The 19,947-nt window shown below is 35.5% G+C and overlaps 1 protein-coding gene across 1 annotated transcript in view; it reads left to right on the forward strand.

The window, feature by feature from the left end:
• Positions 1-1,117: 1,117 nt before the first annotated feature.
• Positions 1,118-19,947, forward strand: part of LOC131138355 (zinc finger protein 536-like) — a 39,171-nt gene continuing 20,341 nt past the window's right edge. The window contains exons 1-4 of the mRNA XM_058087197.1: positions 1,118-1,183; positions 1,530-1,602; positions 5,921-5,942; positions 5,988-7,555. Coding sequence (XP_057943180.1) covers positions 1,118-1,183; positions 1,530-1,602; positions 5,921-5,942; positions 5,988-7,555 — 1,729 coding nt within the window. The remainder of the gene's footprint in view (positions 1,184-1,529; positions 1,603-5,920; positions 5,943-5,987; positions 7,556-19,947) is intronic.

Genomic DNA, 19,947 nt, shown 5'->3' on the forward strand with positions numbered 1-19,947 from the left:
ATATATAAAGACCTAGAATAAAGTCATAACTACAACAAAAAAAATAAAATATTTGGAAATAAACTGTTACATAAAAATATTCTAACGAGAACAAAAGTTGCAATTTTATGGACCTTGTAATTTAGTGTGGAAAATTTGTTTTTTTTAGAAGGCCAAAGGTGAAATAATAAATTTATATATATATATATATATATATATATATATATATATATATATATATATATATATATATATATATATATATATATATATATATATATATATATATATATATATATATATAATAAAATAATAAAATAATAAAATATTAATAATAAATTAAAGAAAAAGCCGTTATTTTATTCAAAGTTAGTAAGAAATAGGTTGAAAAAATAAGTTTAGGAAGAAAATGAAAAACAGCCAATATTTCTATAAATCAAAGTATCTATGGCACGGTGGTCTAGGGGTTAGCGCGCAGACCTCACAGCTAGGAGACCAGGGTTCAATCCCACCCTCGGGCATCTCTGTGTGGAGTTTGCATGTTCTCCCCGTGCATGCGTGGGTTTTCTCCGGGTACTCCGGTTTCCTCCCCCATTCCAAAAACATGCTAGGTTAATTGGCGACTCGGTATGAATGTGAGTGTGAATGGTTGTTTGTCTATATGTGCCCTGTGATTGGCTGGCCACCAGTCCAGGGTGTACCCCGCCTTACGCCCGAAGACAGCTGGGATAGGCTCCAGCACCCCCGCGACCCTCGTGAGGAAAAAGCGGTAGAAAATGAATGAATGAAAGTATCTATAAGTTTATCATCCAAGTGGCCATATATGTGTGTGTGTGCGTGCATGTGCATGTATGTGTGCACGTGGACATCCCCGGTCCATCAGAGGTCGTCTGAAGGAGCATCTGCGAATCGCCTATTAAAGCAATCATAAACGCAGCCGAACCCGACTTTGATCGATATTATTGATCGGCTGTGCAGACTTCAAATTGGATACACTTTAGCAGGTTGCGTGTCCGAGTCTGCGGTCTTGTAACGATATTAAGTCGTAATAATTAGCATTACTGTAATCCTTATAAGGTAAATATAAGATTAAATAACATGCAATGCATTCCTCTTTGTTCCTGACAGATATTCCGAGATGAGGTCGTCACGGTTACATAGATCGCTGATCGATATTTGCTGCTCTTCCTCTTCCTCGTCCTCAGTGCGGTTTTGTGTACATCATTTTCACGAGTGACTGAGGTTGCCGTTCGGGATGATGCAATCCTGTGTTCATTCAACACGGACACTGAAGTCTTTGTTCCGCGGCCTTTGGCGCTCGCTTATGTGACCCCGACCATTGTGCTAGCATGTGAATTTCAGGCTTTGTTTAGCGGCCGGGGGAGGAAAAAAAAAAAAAAAATTAGCTTTTAATTTGAATACACCCCCCCTACCCCCCACCCCTCGTTTTAAACTGAGTTTGCATTTTTTGCATCATTAAGTTGTTTATTTTTGTTGCTACTCCTGCGTCTTGGCTTTAACTCTTGTACTTTAATCTTTCTTTTTCTAAGCGTTTCGGTTATTTGGGAAATGCAAAGAAGAAGCGCTTAAGTAAGAAGAGGCCAGACTTTGAAGTGGGAGCTGGTGTGGTTTGTTGTGTGTCAGTGCAAAATAAGAGAAAGATTTCCATCTCAACCCCCCCCCCCCCCCCCCCCCCCCCCCCCCCCCCACCAACCCTTCTTGGTGGAGCTGACGTGTTTTTTGTGGTCGGACTTAATCAGCAGTTTCGCCGTCTCTGACGTTAATGCATAAAAATAAAAAAAACACAGGCTTTTTGATTTTGTCAGGAAACTCTATTTCAACAAAATAAAACCAAAAAAAAATTTTTTTACTAAATTTTAAAATGGTTGAAATAAAATAAAATAAAATAAAATAAAATAAAATAAAATAAAATAAAATAAAATAAAATAAAATAAAATAAAATAAAATAAAATAAAATAAAATAAAATAAAATAAAATAAAACAAATTAAAACAAAATTAAATTAAATTAAATTAAATTAAGAAAGCAGGAAGTGAACAAATGTAACAGTTGGTTACAAGGATGAAGAGTCTTGAACCAGTCATGATGTGCTATATATAAGCGTATAATATAATATATGTATATATATAATATAATATAAGAGATGATACCAGAAAGCTAACACAAGAGGAAGGTTAATGGGGTGCTATTAAAAATTAAATTAAATTAAATTAAATTAAATTAAATTAAATTAGGACTGCAATAATAATAATATTTTTTATTATTATTATTATTTATTAATACATTTAGTGAACCATGATTTTATTTTATTTTATTTTAATACCATAGGTTATGAATGTGAGTGTGAATGGTTGTTTGTCTATATGTGCCCTGTGATTGGCTGGCCACCAGTCCAGGGTGTAAAAATTAATTAAATTTAAAAAATTAAATTAAAATAAAATAAACTAAAATAAAATAAAATAAACTAAAATAAAATAAAATAAACTAAAATAAAATAAAATAAAATAAAATAAAATAAAATAAAATAAAATAAAGGTGCAATTGTCCATAATAATAACAATAATATATTTTATTATTATTATTATTATTATTATTATTATTAATTAATACACATTTATTAATACACATTATTTATTAATACATGCCCTGTGATTGGCTGGCCACCAGTCCAGGGTGTACCCCGCCTCTCGCTCGAAGACAGCTGGGATAGGCTCCAAATGAATGATTAAAATAAAATAAAATAAAATAAAATAAAATAAAATAAAATAAAATAAAATAAAATAAAATAAAATAAAATAAAATAAAATAAAATAAAATAAAATAAAATAAAATAAAATAAAATAAAGCAGGAAGTGAACAAATGTAACAGTTACTGATTGTAAAAGTACCAGATGGAGGGGTAGGATTTAATAAGCTTTGCTTCTTCCTACTCCTTTCGGACATTTCAAACTTATTATGGGATGCATTCAATTGTAATCTGATGCATGTTCAAATGAAATCAAACCATTAGCATTAAACCCAAGAAGAGGGTTCATGTAAAACCACAGGTCTACTTAACAGGATGAGAAGAGTCATAACCTACTTTGCTTTATTTCCTGACCTATTTGAAGCGAATCATATTTGCACAATAATTAGTCAGCGTTGTGACGTGCAAAAGAATCCATATTGTTGCTTTTTTTTTTTTTTTTTTTTTTAAAGACGCCCAAAGAACCAATAAAGAACCAATAACGACGCCTATAGAACCAATAAAGACGCCCAGGAACCAATAATGAACCAATAAAGACGCCCAAAGAACCAATAAAGACGCCCAAGAGCCAATAAAGACACACAAAGAACCAATATAGACGCCCAAAGAACCAATAAAGATGCCTATAGAACCAATAAAGACGCCTATGGAACCAAAAAAGACACCCAAAGAACCAATAAAGACGCCTATAGAACCAATAAAGACGCCCAAGAATCAATAAAGACGCCCAAAGAACCAATAAAGAACCAATAAAAACGCTCAAGAACCAATAAAGACGCCCAAAGAACCAATAAAGACGCCCAAGAGCCAATAAAGACACACAAAGAACCAATATAGACGCCCAAAGAACCAATAAAGATGCCTATAGAACCAATAAAGACGCCTATGGAACCAAAAAAGACACCCAAAGAACCAATAAAGACGCCTATAGAACCAATAAAGACGCCCAAGAATCAATAAAGACGCCCAAAGAACCAATAAAGAACCAATAAAAACGCTCAAGAACCAATAAAGACGCCCAAAGAACCAATAAAGACGCCCAAGAGCCAATAAAGACACACAAAGAACCAATATAGACGCCCAAAGAACCAATAAAGATGCCTATAGAACCAATAAAGACGCCTATGGAACCAAAAAAGACACCCAAAGAACCAATAAAGAGGCCTATAGAACCAATAAAGACGCCTATAGAACCATTAAAGACACCTATAGAACTAATAAAGACGCCCAAGGAACCAATAAAGACGCCCAGAGAACCAATAAAGATGCATATAGAACCATTAAAGATGCCTATAGAACCAAAAAAGACACCCAAAGAACCAATAAAGATGCCTATAGAACCAATAAAGACGTCCAAAGAACCAATAAAGACACCCATAGAACCAATATAGACGCCCAAAGAACCAATAAAGATGCCTGTAGAACCAATAAAGACGCCTATAGAACCAATAAAGATGCCCAAAGAACCAATAAAGACCCCCAAAGAACCAATAAAGACGCCTATAGAACCAATAAAGACGCCCAAAGAACCAATAAAGACCCCCAAAGAACCAATAAAGACGCCTATAGAACCAATAAAGACGCCCAAAGAACCAATAAAGACGCCTAAAGAACCAATAAAGACGCCCAAAGAACCAATAAAGAACCAATAAAGACACCTATAGAACCAATAAAGACGCCTATAGAACCAATATAGACGCCCAAAGAACCAATAAAGTCGCCTAAAGAACCAATAAAGAACCAATAAAGACGCCTAAAGAACCAATAAAGACGCCCAAGAACCAATAAAGATGCCCAAAGAACCAATAAAGACGCCTATAGAACCAATAAAGACTCCTAAAGAACCAATAAAGACGTCTAAAGAACCAATAAAGACGCCCAAGAACCAATAAAGATGCCCAAAGAACCAATAAAGACGCCTATAGAACCAATAAAGACTCCTAAAGAACCAATAAAGACGCCTAAAGAACCAATAAAGACGCCTGTAGAACCAATAAAGAACCAATAAAGACACCCAAGAACCAATAAAGACGCCCAAAGAACCAATATAGACGCCCAAAGAACCAATAAAGACGCCCAAAGAACCAATATAGATGACCAAAGAACCAATAAAGAACCAATATAGATGCCCAAAGAACCAATAAAGAACCAATAAAGACGCCTATAGAACCAATAAAGACGCCTATAGAACCAATAAAGACGCCCAAAGAACCAATATAGATGCCCAAAGAACCAATAAAGAACCAATAAAGACGCCTATAGAACCAATAAAGACGCCCAAAGAACCAATATAGATGACCAAAGAACCAATAAAGAACCAATATAGATGCCCAAAGAACCAATAAAGAACCAATAAAGACGCCTATAGAACCAATAAAGACGCCTATAGAACCAATAAAGATGCCTATAGAACTAATAAAGACGCCTATAGAACCAATAAAGACGCCTATAGAACCAATAAAGATGCCTATAGAACCAATAAAGACGCCCAAGAACCAATAAAGACGCCTATAGAACCAATAAAGACGCCTATAGAACCAATAAAGACGCCCAAAGAACCAATAAAGATGCCTATAGAACCAATAAAGACGTCCAAAGAACCAATAAAGATGCCTATAGAACCAATATAGATGCCCAAAGAACCAATAAAGAACCAATAAAGATGCCATAGAACCAATAAAGACGCCCATAGAACCAATAAAGACGCCCATAGAACCAATAAAGACGCCTATAGAACAAATAAAGACGCCCATAGAACCAATAAAGACGCCTATAGAACCAATAAAAACGCCTATAGAACCAATAAAGACCCCCAAAGAACCAATAAAGAACCAATAAAGACCCCCAAAGAACCAATAAAGAACCAATAAAGATGCCTATAGAACAAATCAAGAACCAATAAAGAACCAATGCAGAACATTCATTCTAAGAAGACAGATGAAAGTAGAGCGAGACCAATAAGGTGTAATAAATGTCCAGGGCAGATGTTCCTGTGATGCGTGTCACAGCTTGTAGACCCTTACATCGTATCTTAATGTTTCTGGCAAGTCTTTAGCACGCCTCTTCCTGTCTTCCTCTTTGTCATCACCAAATGTTTTTTTTTTTTACTTATGAATGCTTTCTTTGTTTGTCGACATTTTGAACGCACTTAATGTTCCCTTTGTTCTCTCTTTAGGTCCGAGCCGCCATTTGGTCTCGTCAGCATGAATCCACATCCTGTTTTAACGTGAATACGTGCAAAGAGTCCACTGCAGATCTTCCAAGCACCCCCCCCCCCCCCCCCAGACCCCAGACCGCCGAAGTCTGGAACCGAAAGGACGGTTCCAATTAGGCCGCCCAATTAGGAACCAGATGGCGCTTCTCGCTAATCAAATCATGGACGCGAGAATTTTCAGCAACATGAACGGAAGAGTCGAACTCTCGCAGTTTTTGAGGGTAACCAATCAGAGCGTCGACGCCGCTCAGGAGGACAACCGCAAGAACAGGAAGTACCCCTGTCCGCTTTGCGGGAAGCGTTTCCGATTTAATAGCATCCTGTCGCTTCACATGCGAACGCACACCGGCGAAAAACCATTCAAGTGTCCGTACTGCGACCACCGAGCCGCGCAGAAAGGGAACCTGAAGATACACCTCCGGACCCACAAGCAAGGCATTCTGGGTAAAGGTCGAGGTCGAATCCGTGAGGAGAACCGGTTGCTACATGAACTGGAAGAACGTGCGATACTTCGGGATAGGCAGATGCGATCCGGTCACGTCGCGTCTACACTGCAAAACCCGTCCCCGAGTAACCAACCGGTTGGGTCCACGAAAGTACCGATGATCCACGAAGAACCCGCGCAACCTCCGGTTGCCGGATTCCGTTGCTCGTTCTGCAAGGGCAAGTTCAGGAAGCAACAAGAACTTGAACGGCATATTCGGATCTTGCACAAGCCGTATAAATGCACCTTATGCGAGTTCGCCGCCTCGCACGAGGAAGACCTCATCGGGCACGTTGAAACCACCCACATAACCACCGATTCAAGTCCGGGACAGAAACCTTCAACCGGAACCAACGACAAAGCAAAAACCGTTGGCGAATTCCCGTGCGATGTTTGCGGTCAAACCTTCACCCAAGCCTGGTTCCTCAAGGGTCACATGAGGAAACACAAGGACTCGTTTGAGCACTCCTGTCAAATTTGCGGCCGGCGCTTCAAAGAACCCTGGTTTCTCAAGAACCACATGAAAGTGCACCTGAATAAGTTAGCCTCCAAGGGGAACCGCCCAACAGAAGACCACCAACGCAGTCTTTACTCGCAGTACATATCCCGCCTTCAAGACCGGTTCCTCACTTCCGAGAGACCTGAGCAGTCGGACTACAACCAGTTACTCGCCACCGCCGGTGTTGATTTGAAGGTTCTTGAGATGTTAAGTCAAGGGGGTCTCGGTTCCTCGACCGGCGCTAAGAACTCATCCATGTTGGCCTTAAATCAGCTTCACTCTCCACTGAGTTCCGCCAATGTGGACTACCTCCAGAAGGTCATTTCCACAAGAGAAACCGTGAGGTACCCAAGCTGGCACATGATGGCGCCGGCGCTGCAGGTTGAACATCAGTACAGCTCCTCCTACCTGCCCGAGCGACGCCTCTCATTGGACGAGGGCACGGCAGGTCTTGGTCTAGACCAAGACGCCAACGCCGGGAGCCGACCCAGCAGTAAAGGTAGTCTGAGTCATCACGGGACCACCGAGGTCACCCCCCCGGAGACCGGGAACAGCCACTCTGGAAATGTTCTAGAACGCCGACCGCGGTCTTCTTCTCCAGCTTCAGCTGCAGGTAACTTAGTTAGGACCAATAGAACCAATAAAGATGCCCAAGAACCAATAAAGACGCCTAAAAAACCAATAAAGACGCCCGAGAACCAATAAAGACGCCCAAAGAACCATTAAAGAACCAATGAAGACGCCTATAGAACCAATATAGATGCCCAAAGAACAAATAAAGAACCAATAAAGACGCCCAAAGAACAAATAAAGACGCCCAAAGAACCAACAAAGATGCCTATAGAACCAATAAAGACGCCCAAGAACCAATATAGACGCCTAAAGAACCAATAAAGATGCCCAAGAACCAATAAAGACGCCCAAAGAACCAATAAAGACGCCTATAGAACCAATATAGACGCCCAAAGAACCAATAAAGAACCAATAAAGACGCCCAAAGAACCAACAAAGACGCCTATAGAACCAATAAAGACGCCTATAGAACCAATAAAGACACCCAAGAACCAATAAAGACATTCAAGAACCAATAAAGATGCTCAAAGAACCAATAAAGAACCAATAAAGAACCAATAAAGAACCAATAAAGAACCAATAAAGACCCTATAGAACCAATAAAGACGCCCAAGAACCAATAAAGAACAAATAAAGACGCCTATAGAACCAATAAAGACACCCAAGAAGCAATAAAGACACCTATAGAACCAATAAAGACGCCCAAAGAAGCAATAAAGATGACCAAAGAACCAATAAAGAACAAATAAAGACGCCTATAGAACCAATAAAGATGCCTATAGAACCAATAAAGAACTAATAAAGACACCTATAGAACCAATAAAGACACCCAAGAAGCAATAAAGACGCCCAAGAACCAATAAAGATGCCAAAAGAACCAATATAGATGCCCAAAGAACCAATAAAGACGCCCAAAGAACCAATAAAGACGCCCAAAGAACCAATATAGAGGTCCAAAGAACCAATATAGACGCCCAAAGAACCAATAAAGACGCCCAAAGAACCACTATAGATGACCAAAGAACCAATAAAGAACCAATAAAGACACCCAAGAACCAATAAAGAACCAATATAGATGCCCAAAGAACCAATAAAGACCAATAAAGACGCCCAAAGAACCAATAAAGAACCAATAAAGACGCCTATAGAACCAATAAAGACGCCCAAAGAACCAATAAAGAACCAATAAAGACGCCTATAGAACCAATAAAGACGCCCAAAGAACCAATAAAGACGCCCAAAGAACCAATAAAGAACCAATAAAGATGCCTATAGACCCAATAAAGACGTCCAAAGAACCAATAAAGACGCCCAAAGAACCAATAAAGAACCAATAAAGATGCCTATAGAACCAATATAGACGCCCAAAGAATCAATAAAGAACCAATAAAGACGCCTATAGAACCAATAAAGATGCCTATAGAACCAATAAAGATGCCTATAGAACCAATAAAGACGCCCAAAGAACCAATAAAGACGCCCAAAGAACCAATAAAGAACCAATAAAGATGCCTATAGAACCAATATAGACGCCCAAAGAATCAATAAAGAACCAATAAAGACGCCTATAGAACCAATAAAGATGCTTATAGAACCAATAAAGACGCCTATAGAACCAATAAAGACGCCCAAAGAACCAATAAAGAACCAATAAAGACGCCATAGAACCAATAAAGACGCCCAAAGAACTAATCAAGAACCAATAAAGACGCCCAAGAACTAATAAAGAACCAATAAAGACGCCTATAGAACCAATAAAGACGCCCAAAGAACCAATAAAGAACCAATAAAGACGCCATAGAACCAATAAAGACGCCCAAAGAACTAATAAAGAACCAATAAAGACGCCTATAGAACCAATAAAGGCGCCCAAAGAATCAATAAAGAACCAATAAAGACGCCCAAAGAACCAATATAGACGCCTATAGAACCAATAAAGAACCAATGCAGAACATTCATCCAAAGCAGACAGAAGAAAGTAGAACGAGACCAATAAGGTGTAATAAATGTCCAGGGCAGATGTTCCTGTGATGCGTGTCACAGCTTGTAGACCCTTACATCGTATCTATATTCCTGTCTTCCTCTTTGTCATCACCAAATGTGGAATATATGTTATATATATTATAGCAGCCATCTTGGACACGGAACGCCGGGTCAGCAAATGCACCGTCCTCCACAAGGACTGCGTCTTCTTTTTGAAGACAAAAGGCGTGATGGTGATGGTGATGGTGATGGTGATCGTCACGGGCGGGGTAATTAGTAGCCTCCATTTTATACCCGTCATATCCCCACCCAATTGCCTCCGGGGGCCCAAGATGTTAATGTACGCCATCTGGTGTTTTTAATGATTTGATATATCGCACCCAGCCATTTTGATGATTTGATCTACCACCTGGTATTTTTATTGATAGTCTTCTGTTCCACCTGGTGCCGTTCTCGTCATAGCATCCTGCTAACATGCTATCATGGGGCTAAATTACTGCCATAACACTTAAGAGAAGAGAAACTAAGCCGTGCTTTTTTTTTTTTTTTTTTTCATTTTTCAGCTTGTAGTCGTTGGAGTCTTAAAACCGAGGAAGTCCGATGTGGTCTGTCAAGGACCGGACTTGATGTAAACCGTATAGCGGAGATATAATGGATCAGGTCTAAGTTCAAGCGTTTGTTTTCGCTTCTCGTCCAAAGTGCGTCCCGGGGGCCATTTGCGGCCCGCCAATATTGTAAAAATATAATTTAACAAAAAAAATTCTAAATAAATAATGACTATTTTACAGCAATAAAGTGAAAATTTTAAAAGAAAGGTTTGAATCTAACAAGAATGTTATCATTTTAGGAGAATAACATAATATTATAATATAATAATATTATTTAGGAGCATAAAGTTGAAATATTAAGGCGTAATTGGAGCCTATTTCAGCTGACTTTTGGGGGAGAGGCGGGGCCAACCCTGGCATATTTTCAAAAAAATGTGTGTCCCTTTTTTAAAAAAAAGTATTTATTTATATTTTATATTTTTTTTGCATTTGCGTCCCTTTTATTTATTTTTTTGCATTTGCATCCCTTTTTTATTTATTATTTTTTTATTGTTTATTTTTTGCATTTGCGTCCCTTTTTTATTTATTTTCTATTGGATAATTTTTCACATTTTATATTTTTTGCATTTGCGTCCCTTTTTTATTTATTATTTTTTTAGTTCTTATTTTTTTGCATTTGCATCCCTTTTTTATTTATTTTTTATTTATTTATTTTTTACATTTTATATTTTTTTTGCATTTGCATCCCTTTTATTTATTTGTTATTTATTATTTATTTTTTTATATATTTTTACATTTTTTTGTATTTGCGTCCCTTTTATTTGTTTTTTTATTTCTATGAATTTTTTGCATTTGTGTCCCTTTTTATTTTTCTATTTTTTTTATTTTTTGCATTTGCGTCCCTTTTATTTATTTATTTATTCATTTTTTTGCATTTGCATCCCTTTTTTATTTATTGATTTTTTTGCATTTGCATCCCTTTTTTATATTTTTTATTTTTTGCATTTGTGTCCCTTTTATTTCTTTATTTATTTTTTATTTCTTTATTTATTTTTTACATTTTTGATTTTTTTGCATTTGCATCCCTTTTTTATTTATTATTTTTTTATTTTTTATTTTTTGCATTTGCGTCCCTTTTTTATTTATTTTTTATTTAATAATTTTTCACATTTTATATTTTTTGCATTTGCGTCCCTTTTATTTATTCTTTTGCATTTGCATCCCTTTTTTATTTATTATTTTTTTAGTTATTATTTTTTTGCATTTGCATCCCTTTTTTATTTATTTTTTATTTATTCATTTTTTACATTTTATATTTTTTTGCATTTCTGTCCCTTTTATTTATTTGTTATTTATTATTTATTTATTTTTATATATTTTTATATATTTTTATATTTTTTTGTATTTGTGTCCCTTTTATTTATTTGTTATTTATTATTTATTTATTTTTATATATTTTTATATATTTTTATATTTTTTTGTATTTGCGTCCCTTTTATTTATTCTTTTATTTCTATGAATTTTTTGCATTTGTGTCCCTTTTTATTTTTTTATTTTTTGCATTTGCGTCCCTTTTATTTATTTATTTATTTATTTTGCATTTGCGTCCCTTTTTTATTTTTTATTTTTTTGCATTTGTGTCCCTTTTATTTATTTATTTATTTTTTATTTCTTCATTTATTTTTTAAATTTTTGATTTTTTTGCATTTGCGTCCCTTTTAGTTGTTTTTTAAATTTGTATTTATTTTTTTAAATATTTTTTTGCATTTGCATCCCTTTTATTTATTTTTTTATTTCTTTTTATTTTTTTGCATTTGCGTCCCTTTTTTATTTTTATTATTTTTGATTTTTTTGCATTTGCGTCCCTTTTTACGTTTCAGAGCCCCCGGTGGTGGGATGCCACATTCAGCATCAGACTCTAATTTCAGTCAATATTAAGCATGGAAACTAATTCATTGTAAAGGTCAGGCGTCATTGCTTTAGTCAATGATGAATCCGGGCAGCCTCCCTCTCTCTCTCTCTCCCCATCCGCCCGCCCGCCCCCATCCGGGGGGGTGCCTTGCCCTCTTCTCTCTGTTCTTAGTTAGTGTAATGCTAGACTCACTCGGGGGGGCTTAGCGGCGCATTGTTTGCCTGTGACAATATATCCCTGAGACCTCGCAGCTGCTCCCTGCGCTCACAATGACAGATTCATTAACACAATCACAAAACTGCTGGCCCGGACTCAAGACCCAGGTCTGCTGCAGGACTGATAGGTAAATCCTACACATATGGCCAACACGCACCACTTGATCAGGCTTTCATAACCAAGGAGATGGGGGGGGCGGGGGTTCGGTTCCTGATCAAGTCTTCCTATTTGGATGCTCACACGTGAAGGAAGAAAGTGTTTTATAAAAATTTACCAGAAAAAACTTGTAAATTTATGAGTAAAAAATATTTAAAATTTTACAAGAAAAAAAACCTTGTAAATTTATGAGTAAAAAATATAGAAAATTTACAAGAAAAAAACCTGTAAATGTATGCGCAAAAATATTTACAAGAAAAAACTGGGGAATTTATGAGTAAAAAATATAGAAAATTTACAAGAAAAAAACTCGTAAATTTAAGAGTAAAAAATATAGAAAATTTACACGAAAAAAAACTTGTACATTTATGAGTAAAAAATATAGAAAATTTACAAGAAAAAAAACTTGTAAATTTATGAGTAAAAATATTTACAAGAAAAAATCTCCGGAATTTATGAGTAAAAAATAAAGAAAATTTACAAGAAAAAAACCTTGTAAATTTATGAGTAAAAAATATAAAAAAATGTACAAGAAAAAAACTCGTAAATTTATGAGTAAAAAATATAGAACATTTACAAGAAAAAAAACCCGTAAATGTATGAGTGAAAAATATAGAAAATTTACAAGAAAAAAACATGTACATTTCCGAGTAAAAAATATAGAAAATTTACAAGAAAAAAAACTCGTAAATTTATGAATAAAAAATATAGAAAATCTACAAGAAAAAACTCATAAATTTAAGAGTAAAAATATAGAACATTTACAAGAAAAAAACATGTACATTTCCGAGTAAAAAATATAAAAAAATTACAAAAAAACTTGTAAATTAATGAGTAAAAAATATAGAAAATTTGCAAAAAAAACTCGTAAATTTACGAGTAAAAATTATAGAAAATTTGCAAGAAAAAACCTCGTAAATTTACGAGTAAAAAATATAGAACATTTACAAGAAAAAACTTGTACATTTACGAGTAAAAAATATAGAAAATTTACAAGAAAAATCACGTAAATTAATGAGTAAAAAATATAGCAAATTTACAAGAAAAAACGAGTACATTTCCGAGTAAAAAATATAGAAAATTTACAAGAAAAAAACATGTACTTTTCCGAGTAAAACATATAGAAAATTTACAAAAAAACTTGTAAATGTACGAGTAAAAAATATAGAAATTTTACAAGAAAAAACTCGTAAATTTATGAGTAAAAAATATAGAAATTTTACAAGAAAAAACTCGTAAATTTATGAGTAAAAAATATAGAAATATTACAAGAAACAAACACTCAGGTCTTCTCGGTAAATCCTACACATATGGCCAACACGCACCACTTGATGAGGCTTTCATAACGAAGGAGATGGGGGGGGGGGGGGGGGCGGGTGTTCGGTTACCGATCAAGTCTCCCTGTTTGGATGCTCACACACGTGAAGGAAGTGAGAAAGTGTTTTCTAATTCAGGAAAGCGGAGATGCCGAGGAAGAATTACCAGTGCCAGATGTTCAGCTGGAGGAACATTGATTAGTGCGGAATTACTGACTGCATTATTCATACTACAGCCTATGGTGGTCATGATGTTATTGATGTTCTCAATATGGATGGCAAATATAGTACAGTCACGGCTGTCACCGAGAGAGACGGCTGCTTTTGTTTGATTCCGTTCCGATACCCGAGCTGGATTTAGATTCCCGGCGACAAATAGCGTCTTAAATTAGGAATCACTGTCTGCTTTCAATAGGAGGCAAATTGCTTCTCTCAATATCTGATCGGGGGCAGATTGGAAAACGCACATAGGAGGAACGCTGAGGATGATGGACTAATGAAGGATGCGTGCTTTAGGCTGCTGACCTACATTGGTCCGGCTTAGGGGGGAAAGATCTCCAAACAAGACCAAAATGTTTTGACACGTCATAATTAACGTCTTTTAACCTCAAGGTCATTGAGAAGACGCCATCGTCGTGTATTCGCATGTCGTCCAATAAAGAACCAATATAGATGCCCAAGAACCAATATAGATGCCCAAAGAACCAATATAGACGCCTAAAGAACCAATAAAGATGCCTAAAGAACCAATAAAGATGCCCAAGAACCAATAAAGACGCCTATAGAACCAATAAAGACGCCTAAAGAACCAATAAAGATGCCTAAAGAACCAATAAAGACACCCAAGAACCAATAAAGACACACAAAGAACCAATATAGACGCCCAAGAACCAATAAAGACGCCTAAAGAACCAATAAAGGCGCCTATAGAAATGATCAAGAACCAATATAGACGCCTATAGAACCAATAAAGAACCAATAGACGCCCAAGAACCAATAAAGATGTCCAAGAACCAATAAAGACGCCAAAAGAACCAATAAAGACACCCAAAGAACCAATAAAGATGCCCAAAGAATCAATAAAGACGCCCAAAGAACCAATATAGACGCCCAATAACCAATAAAGACGCCTAAAGAACCAATAAAGACGACCAAGAACCAATAAAGATGCCCAAAGAACCAATAAAGACGCCTATAGAACCAATAAAGACGCCAATAGAACCGATCAAGAACCAATAAAGACACCTATAGAACCAATAAAGACGCCCAAGAACCAATAAAGACGCCTATAGAACCAATAAAGACGCCTATAGAACCAATAAAGACGCCAATAGAACCGATCAAGAACCAATAAAGACGCCTATAGAACCAATAAAGACGCCCAAGAACCAATAAAGATGCCCAAAGAACCAATAAAGACGCCTATAGAACCAATAAAGACGCCAATAGAACCGATCAAGAACCAATAAAGACACCTATAGAACCAATAAAGATACCTATAGAACCAATAAAGACCCCCAATAACCAATAAAGACGCCCAAAGAACCGATATAGACGCCCAAAGACCCAATATAGACGCCTATAGAACCAATAAAGACGCCCAAGAACCAATAAAGACGCCTAAAGAACCAATAAAGACGCCCAAAGAACCAATAAAGATGCCTAAAGAACCAATAAAGATGCCCAAAGATCCAATAAAGACGACCAAGAACCAATAAAGACGCCCAAAGAACCAATAAAGATGCCTATAGAACCAATAAAGACGCCTATAGAACCGATCAAGAACCAATAAAGACACCTATAGAACCAATAAAGAACCAATAGACACCCAAGAACCAATAAAGACGCCCAAGAACCAATAAAGACGCCTATAGAACCAATAAAGACGCCCAAGAACCAATAAAGATGCCCAAAGAACCAATAAAGAACCAATAAAGATGCCCAAGAACCAATAAAGACGCCCAAGAACCAATAAAGACGCCTATAGAACCAATACAGACGCCCAAAGAACCAATATAGACGCCTATAGAACCAATAAAGTCACCCAAAGAACCAATAAAGACGCCCAAAGAACCAATAAAGATGCCCAAAGAACCAATAAAGACGCCCAAGAACCAATAAAGACGCCTAAAGAACCAATAAAGACGCCTATGAACCAATAAAGACGCCTATAGAACCAATCAAGAACCAATAAAGACGCCTATTGAACCAATAAAGAACCAATAAAGACGCCCAAGAACCAATAAAGTCACCCAAAGAACCAATAAAGTCACCCAAAGAACCAATAAAGACGCCCAAAGAACCAATAAAGATGCCCAAAGAACCAATAAAGAACCAATAAAGACGCCCAAGAACCAATACAGACGCCCAAAGAACCAATAAAGAACCAACAAAGACGCCCAAGAACCAATCAAGAACCAATAAAGACGCCTATAGAACCAATAAAGAACCAATAAAGACGCCTATAGAACCAATAAAGAACCAATAAAGACGCCCAAGAACCAACCAAGAACCCATAAAGACGCCTATAGAACCAATAAAGAACCAATAAAGACGCCCAAGAACCAATAAAGAACCAATAAATACGCCCAAGAACCAACCAAGAACCCATAAAGACGCCTATAGAACCAATAAAGAACCAATAAAGACGCCCAAGAACCAATAAAAATAATAATATTTTACACATATTTTTCAAAAATGTGTAATCTTATGAGACACAAATAAAAGTTGCCATTTGTGGGGAAAAAAAATTATAATACTAAAGTAAAAAAAATTCTAAAAATGATTTCATAAGAAAGTTATATTATTGGAAATATTTGGAAAAATAAAACAAACAGCAAAATATACTTTTGTTTATACTTCTATTCATATACCTTCTTACCATACAGTATGTACATGCGTTGCTTTGTGTTGCTATTTAGCACAGGAAGCTAAATAGCTAGTCAGATGGACTCATGCTGAGGAAAAGCTGCTGTTAGGGTCGTGAACGATGCCAGCAGGTATCCGCTTTGACAAGCCAGAGATACGGCCGCATCGCTAGCAGCCTCCTGGATCCATAAGAATCAGCCATAAATCCCTGGATGGATCGATGGTGGAGACATGCACCAGTATCGCAAGACTAGCAACCGCTTGGCGGTGCATCTTTCAAACACAGTGAGAGCCGCGGTTGCCGGCCAAAGGATTGTATTGATATGTATTGATTTATGAGTACAAAATATGGAAATTTTACAAGGAAAAAAATTCTTGTAAATTTATGAATAAAAAATATAGAAATTTTACAAAGAAAAAAAACTTGTAAATTTATGAGTAAAAAAATATAGAAAATTTACAAGAAAAAAACTTGTAAATTTATGAGTAAAAAAAATATAGAACATTTACAAGAAAAAAAACTTGTAAATTTATGAGTAAAAAATATAGAATATTTACAAGAAAAAAAACTTGTAAATTTATGAGTAAAAAAAATATAGAACATTTACAAGAAAAAAAACCTTGTAAATTTATGAGTAAAAAATATAGAAAATTTCCAAGAAAAAAACTCATAAATTTGCGAGTAAAAAATATAGACAATTTACATGAAAAAACTCGTACATTTATGAGTAAAAAATATAGAAATTTTACAAGAAAAAACCTTGTAAATTTACGAGTAAAAAATATAGAAAATTTACAAGAAAAAACCTTGTAAATTTACGAGTAAAAAATATAGAAAATTTACAAGAAAAAAACCTTGTAAATTTATGAGTAAAAAATGTAGAAAAATTACAAGAAAAAAACTTGTACATTTCCAAGTAAAAAAATAAAGAAAATTTACAAAAAAACTTGTAAATGTACGAGTAAAAAATATTGAAAATTTACAAGAAAAAAACCTGTAAATTTATGAGTAAAAATATAGAAAATTTACAAGAAAAAACTTGTAAATTTATGAGTAAAAAATGTAGAAAAATTACAAGAAAAAAACTTGTACATTTCCGAGTAAAAAATATAGAAAATTTACAAAAAAACTGTAAATTTACGAGTAAAAAATTAAGACATTTTACAAGAAAAAAACTTGTAAATTTATGAGTAAAAAATATAGAAAATGTACAAGAAAAAAACTCATAAATTTATGAGTTAAAAATATAGAAAAGTTTCCAGAAAAACCTTGTAAATGTATGAGTAAAAAACATAGCAAATTTACAAGAAACAACTTGTAAATTTACAAGTAAAAAATATAGCAAATTTACAAGAAAAAAACGTGTAAATTTATAAGTATAAAATATAGAAAATTTACAAGAAAAAAACTTGTAAATTTATGAGTATAAAATATAGAAAATTTACAAGAAAAAACTTGTAAATTTATGAGTAAAAAATATAGACAATTTACAAGAAAAAACGTGTAAATATATGCATAAAAAATAGAGAAAATTTACAAGAAAAAAACTTGTACATTTATGAGTAAAAATATAGAAAATGTACAAGAAAAAAAACTTGTAAATTTATGAGTAAAAAAATAGAAAATTTACAAGAAAAAAATTGTAAAATAACGAGTAAAAAATATAGAAACTTTACAAGAAAAACTTGTAAATTTATGAGTAAAAAATATAGAAAATTTACAAAAAAAAATTTAAATTCATGAGTAAAAAAATTGAGCTAATTGGTTATTTTTAGCCTTATGTATTCTTTTAGCTGTTTGAATATGAACTATATCATCAAGTTGAAGTATTTGTGAGTTTAGAAATAAGGACTTAGTATGTTCTCTGTTGGCGGCATTATGAATTATCCTTACTGGCCTTTTTTGCAGTACATTTATCGAGTGAAAATTGTTTATGTGTTTTAAATGGTAGTGCAATGCTTTATTATAAAATCATTATAATATCAGTGCTGATGAACGAACGAATGAATGTTTTTTTCCTCCGCCGCGACAATGTATGCATTTTTTTTTAATCAGATCCAAAAGGTGTTATTCTTCTTTTTCCTAAATGTCAGTCAGACCGCTTTAAGCAGCCAGATTACCTGTTGGCTTTCATCGTCTCAGCCTCACTTCTGTCATTTAATCCTCTTTTTAATTATTATTGCAGATACGAGACTCAAATTAAGCTCAAAATGCTTGTTTTCCTAGCATGCAGATAAAAAGATTTACCCTGGGAGTTGTGAACACCTGCCCTGAAATATTGTTTCCACTGTACCCTGAATGCCACGCGGCTTAATTGACTTGGAAACGTCCCAAATGCGTCATTGACTATGTGCTCTAATTAATATTAATAATATATGCTATTATAAACATCAAAGAACATCTGGCGCCCCTGTTTTTTTTTTTCCTCACCAGTCTGGCGTGTGTGCGACTCTCACTCTTGTTTCATCTTAAACCGAGCCAGCCACCATGAAGAACTGTTTTGCATCTCAGGTGCTTGATTGCACGTATAGAAAGCGCCACGCGCTTTGATGCTGACAATATAACTGCCAAACGGCTGTGTAAGCATATAGAGTATATACATGCAAGGCTGTGATTGCATTGATGGGGATGTATGGGGATAAATCTTAAAGGCAATTTCCATATGAAATGAATCACTGGTTACCCGCTTTTCCGCAGTCTTTTATATAATTCTTTAGAGCAGGGGTCTCAAACACGCGGCCCGCGGGCCAAATGTGGTACGCGGGACACTAATTTGAGGCCCCCGCCCTTGATATGAAAGTTGAATGTTAGTGCGGCCCGCGCAAGTTTGATATGGGTGCCGTATGGCAGGGGTCTCAAACATGCGGCCCGCGGGCCAAATGTGGTACGCGGGACACTAATTTGAGGCCCCCGCCTTGACATGAAAGTTTAATGTTAGTGCGGCCCCGCGCAAGTTTGATATGGATGCTGTATGGCAGGGGTCTCAAACATGCGGCCCGCGGGCCAAATGTGGTACGCGGGACACTAATTTGAGGCCCCCGCCTTGATATTAAAGTTTAATGTTAGTGCGGCCCCGCGCAAGTTTGATATGGATGCCGTATGGCAGGGGTCTCAAACATGCGGCCTGCGGGCCAAATGTGGTACGCGGGACACAAATTTGAGGCCCTCGCCTTGATATGAAAGTTTAATGTTAGTGCGGCCCGCGCAAGTTTGATATGGATGCTGTATGGCAGGGGTCTCAAACTCAGTTTACTTGCGGGCCACTGGAGCTAAAGTCTGGTTTTCAAAAAAAAAATAAAAAAAATGCATTTATTAAAAACAGATTTTCTACAATAAAAGCGCTGATAAAACATTCCACTGTTCTCAAATATTTTATTTATTTTTCTGCACAAAATAAGATGAAAAATAAACCTAAATAAATCATAAATTTAA

This window comes from Doryrhamphus excisus, chromosome 11 (genome assembly GCF_030265055.1).
Source record: "Doryrhamphus excisus isolate RoL2022-K1 chromosome 11, RoL_Dexc_1.0, whole genome shotgun sequence".
In the NCBI taxonomy this organism is placed as follows: domain Eukaryota; kingdom Metazoa; phylum Chordata; class Actinopteri; order Syngnathiformes; family Syngnathidae; genus Doryrhamphus; species Doryrhamphus excisus.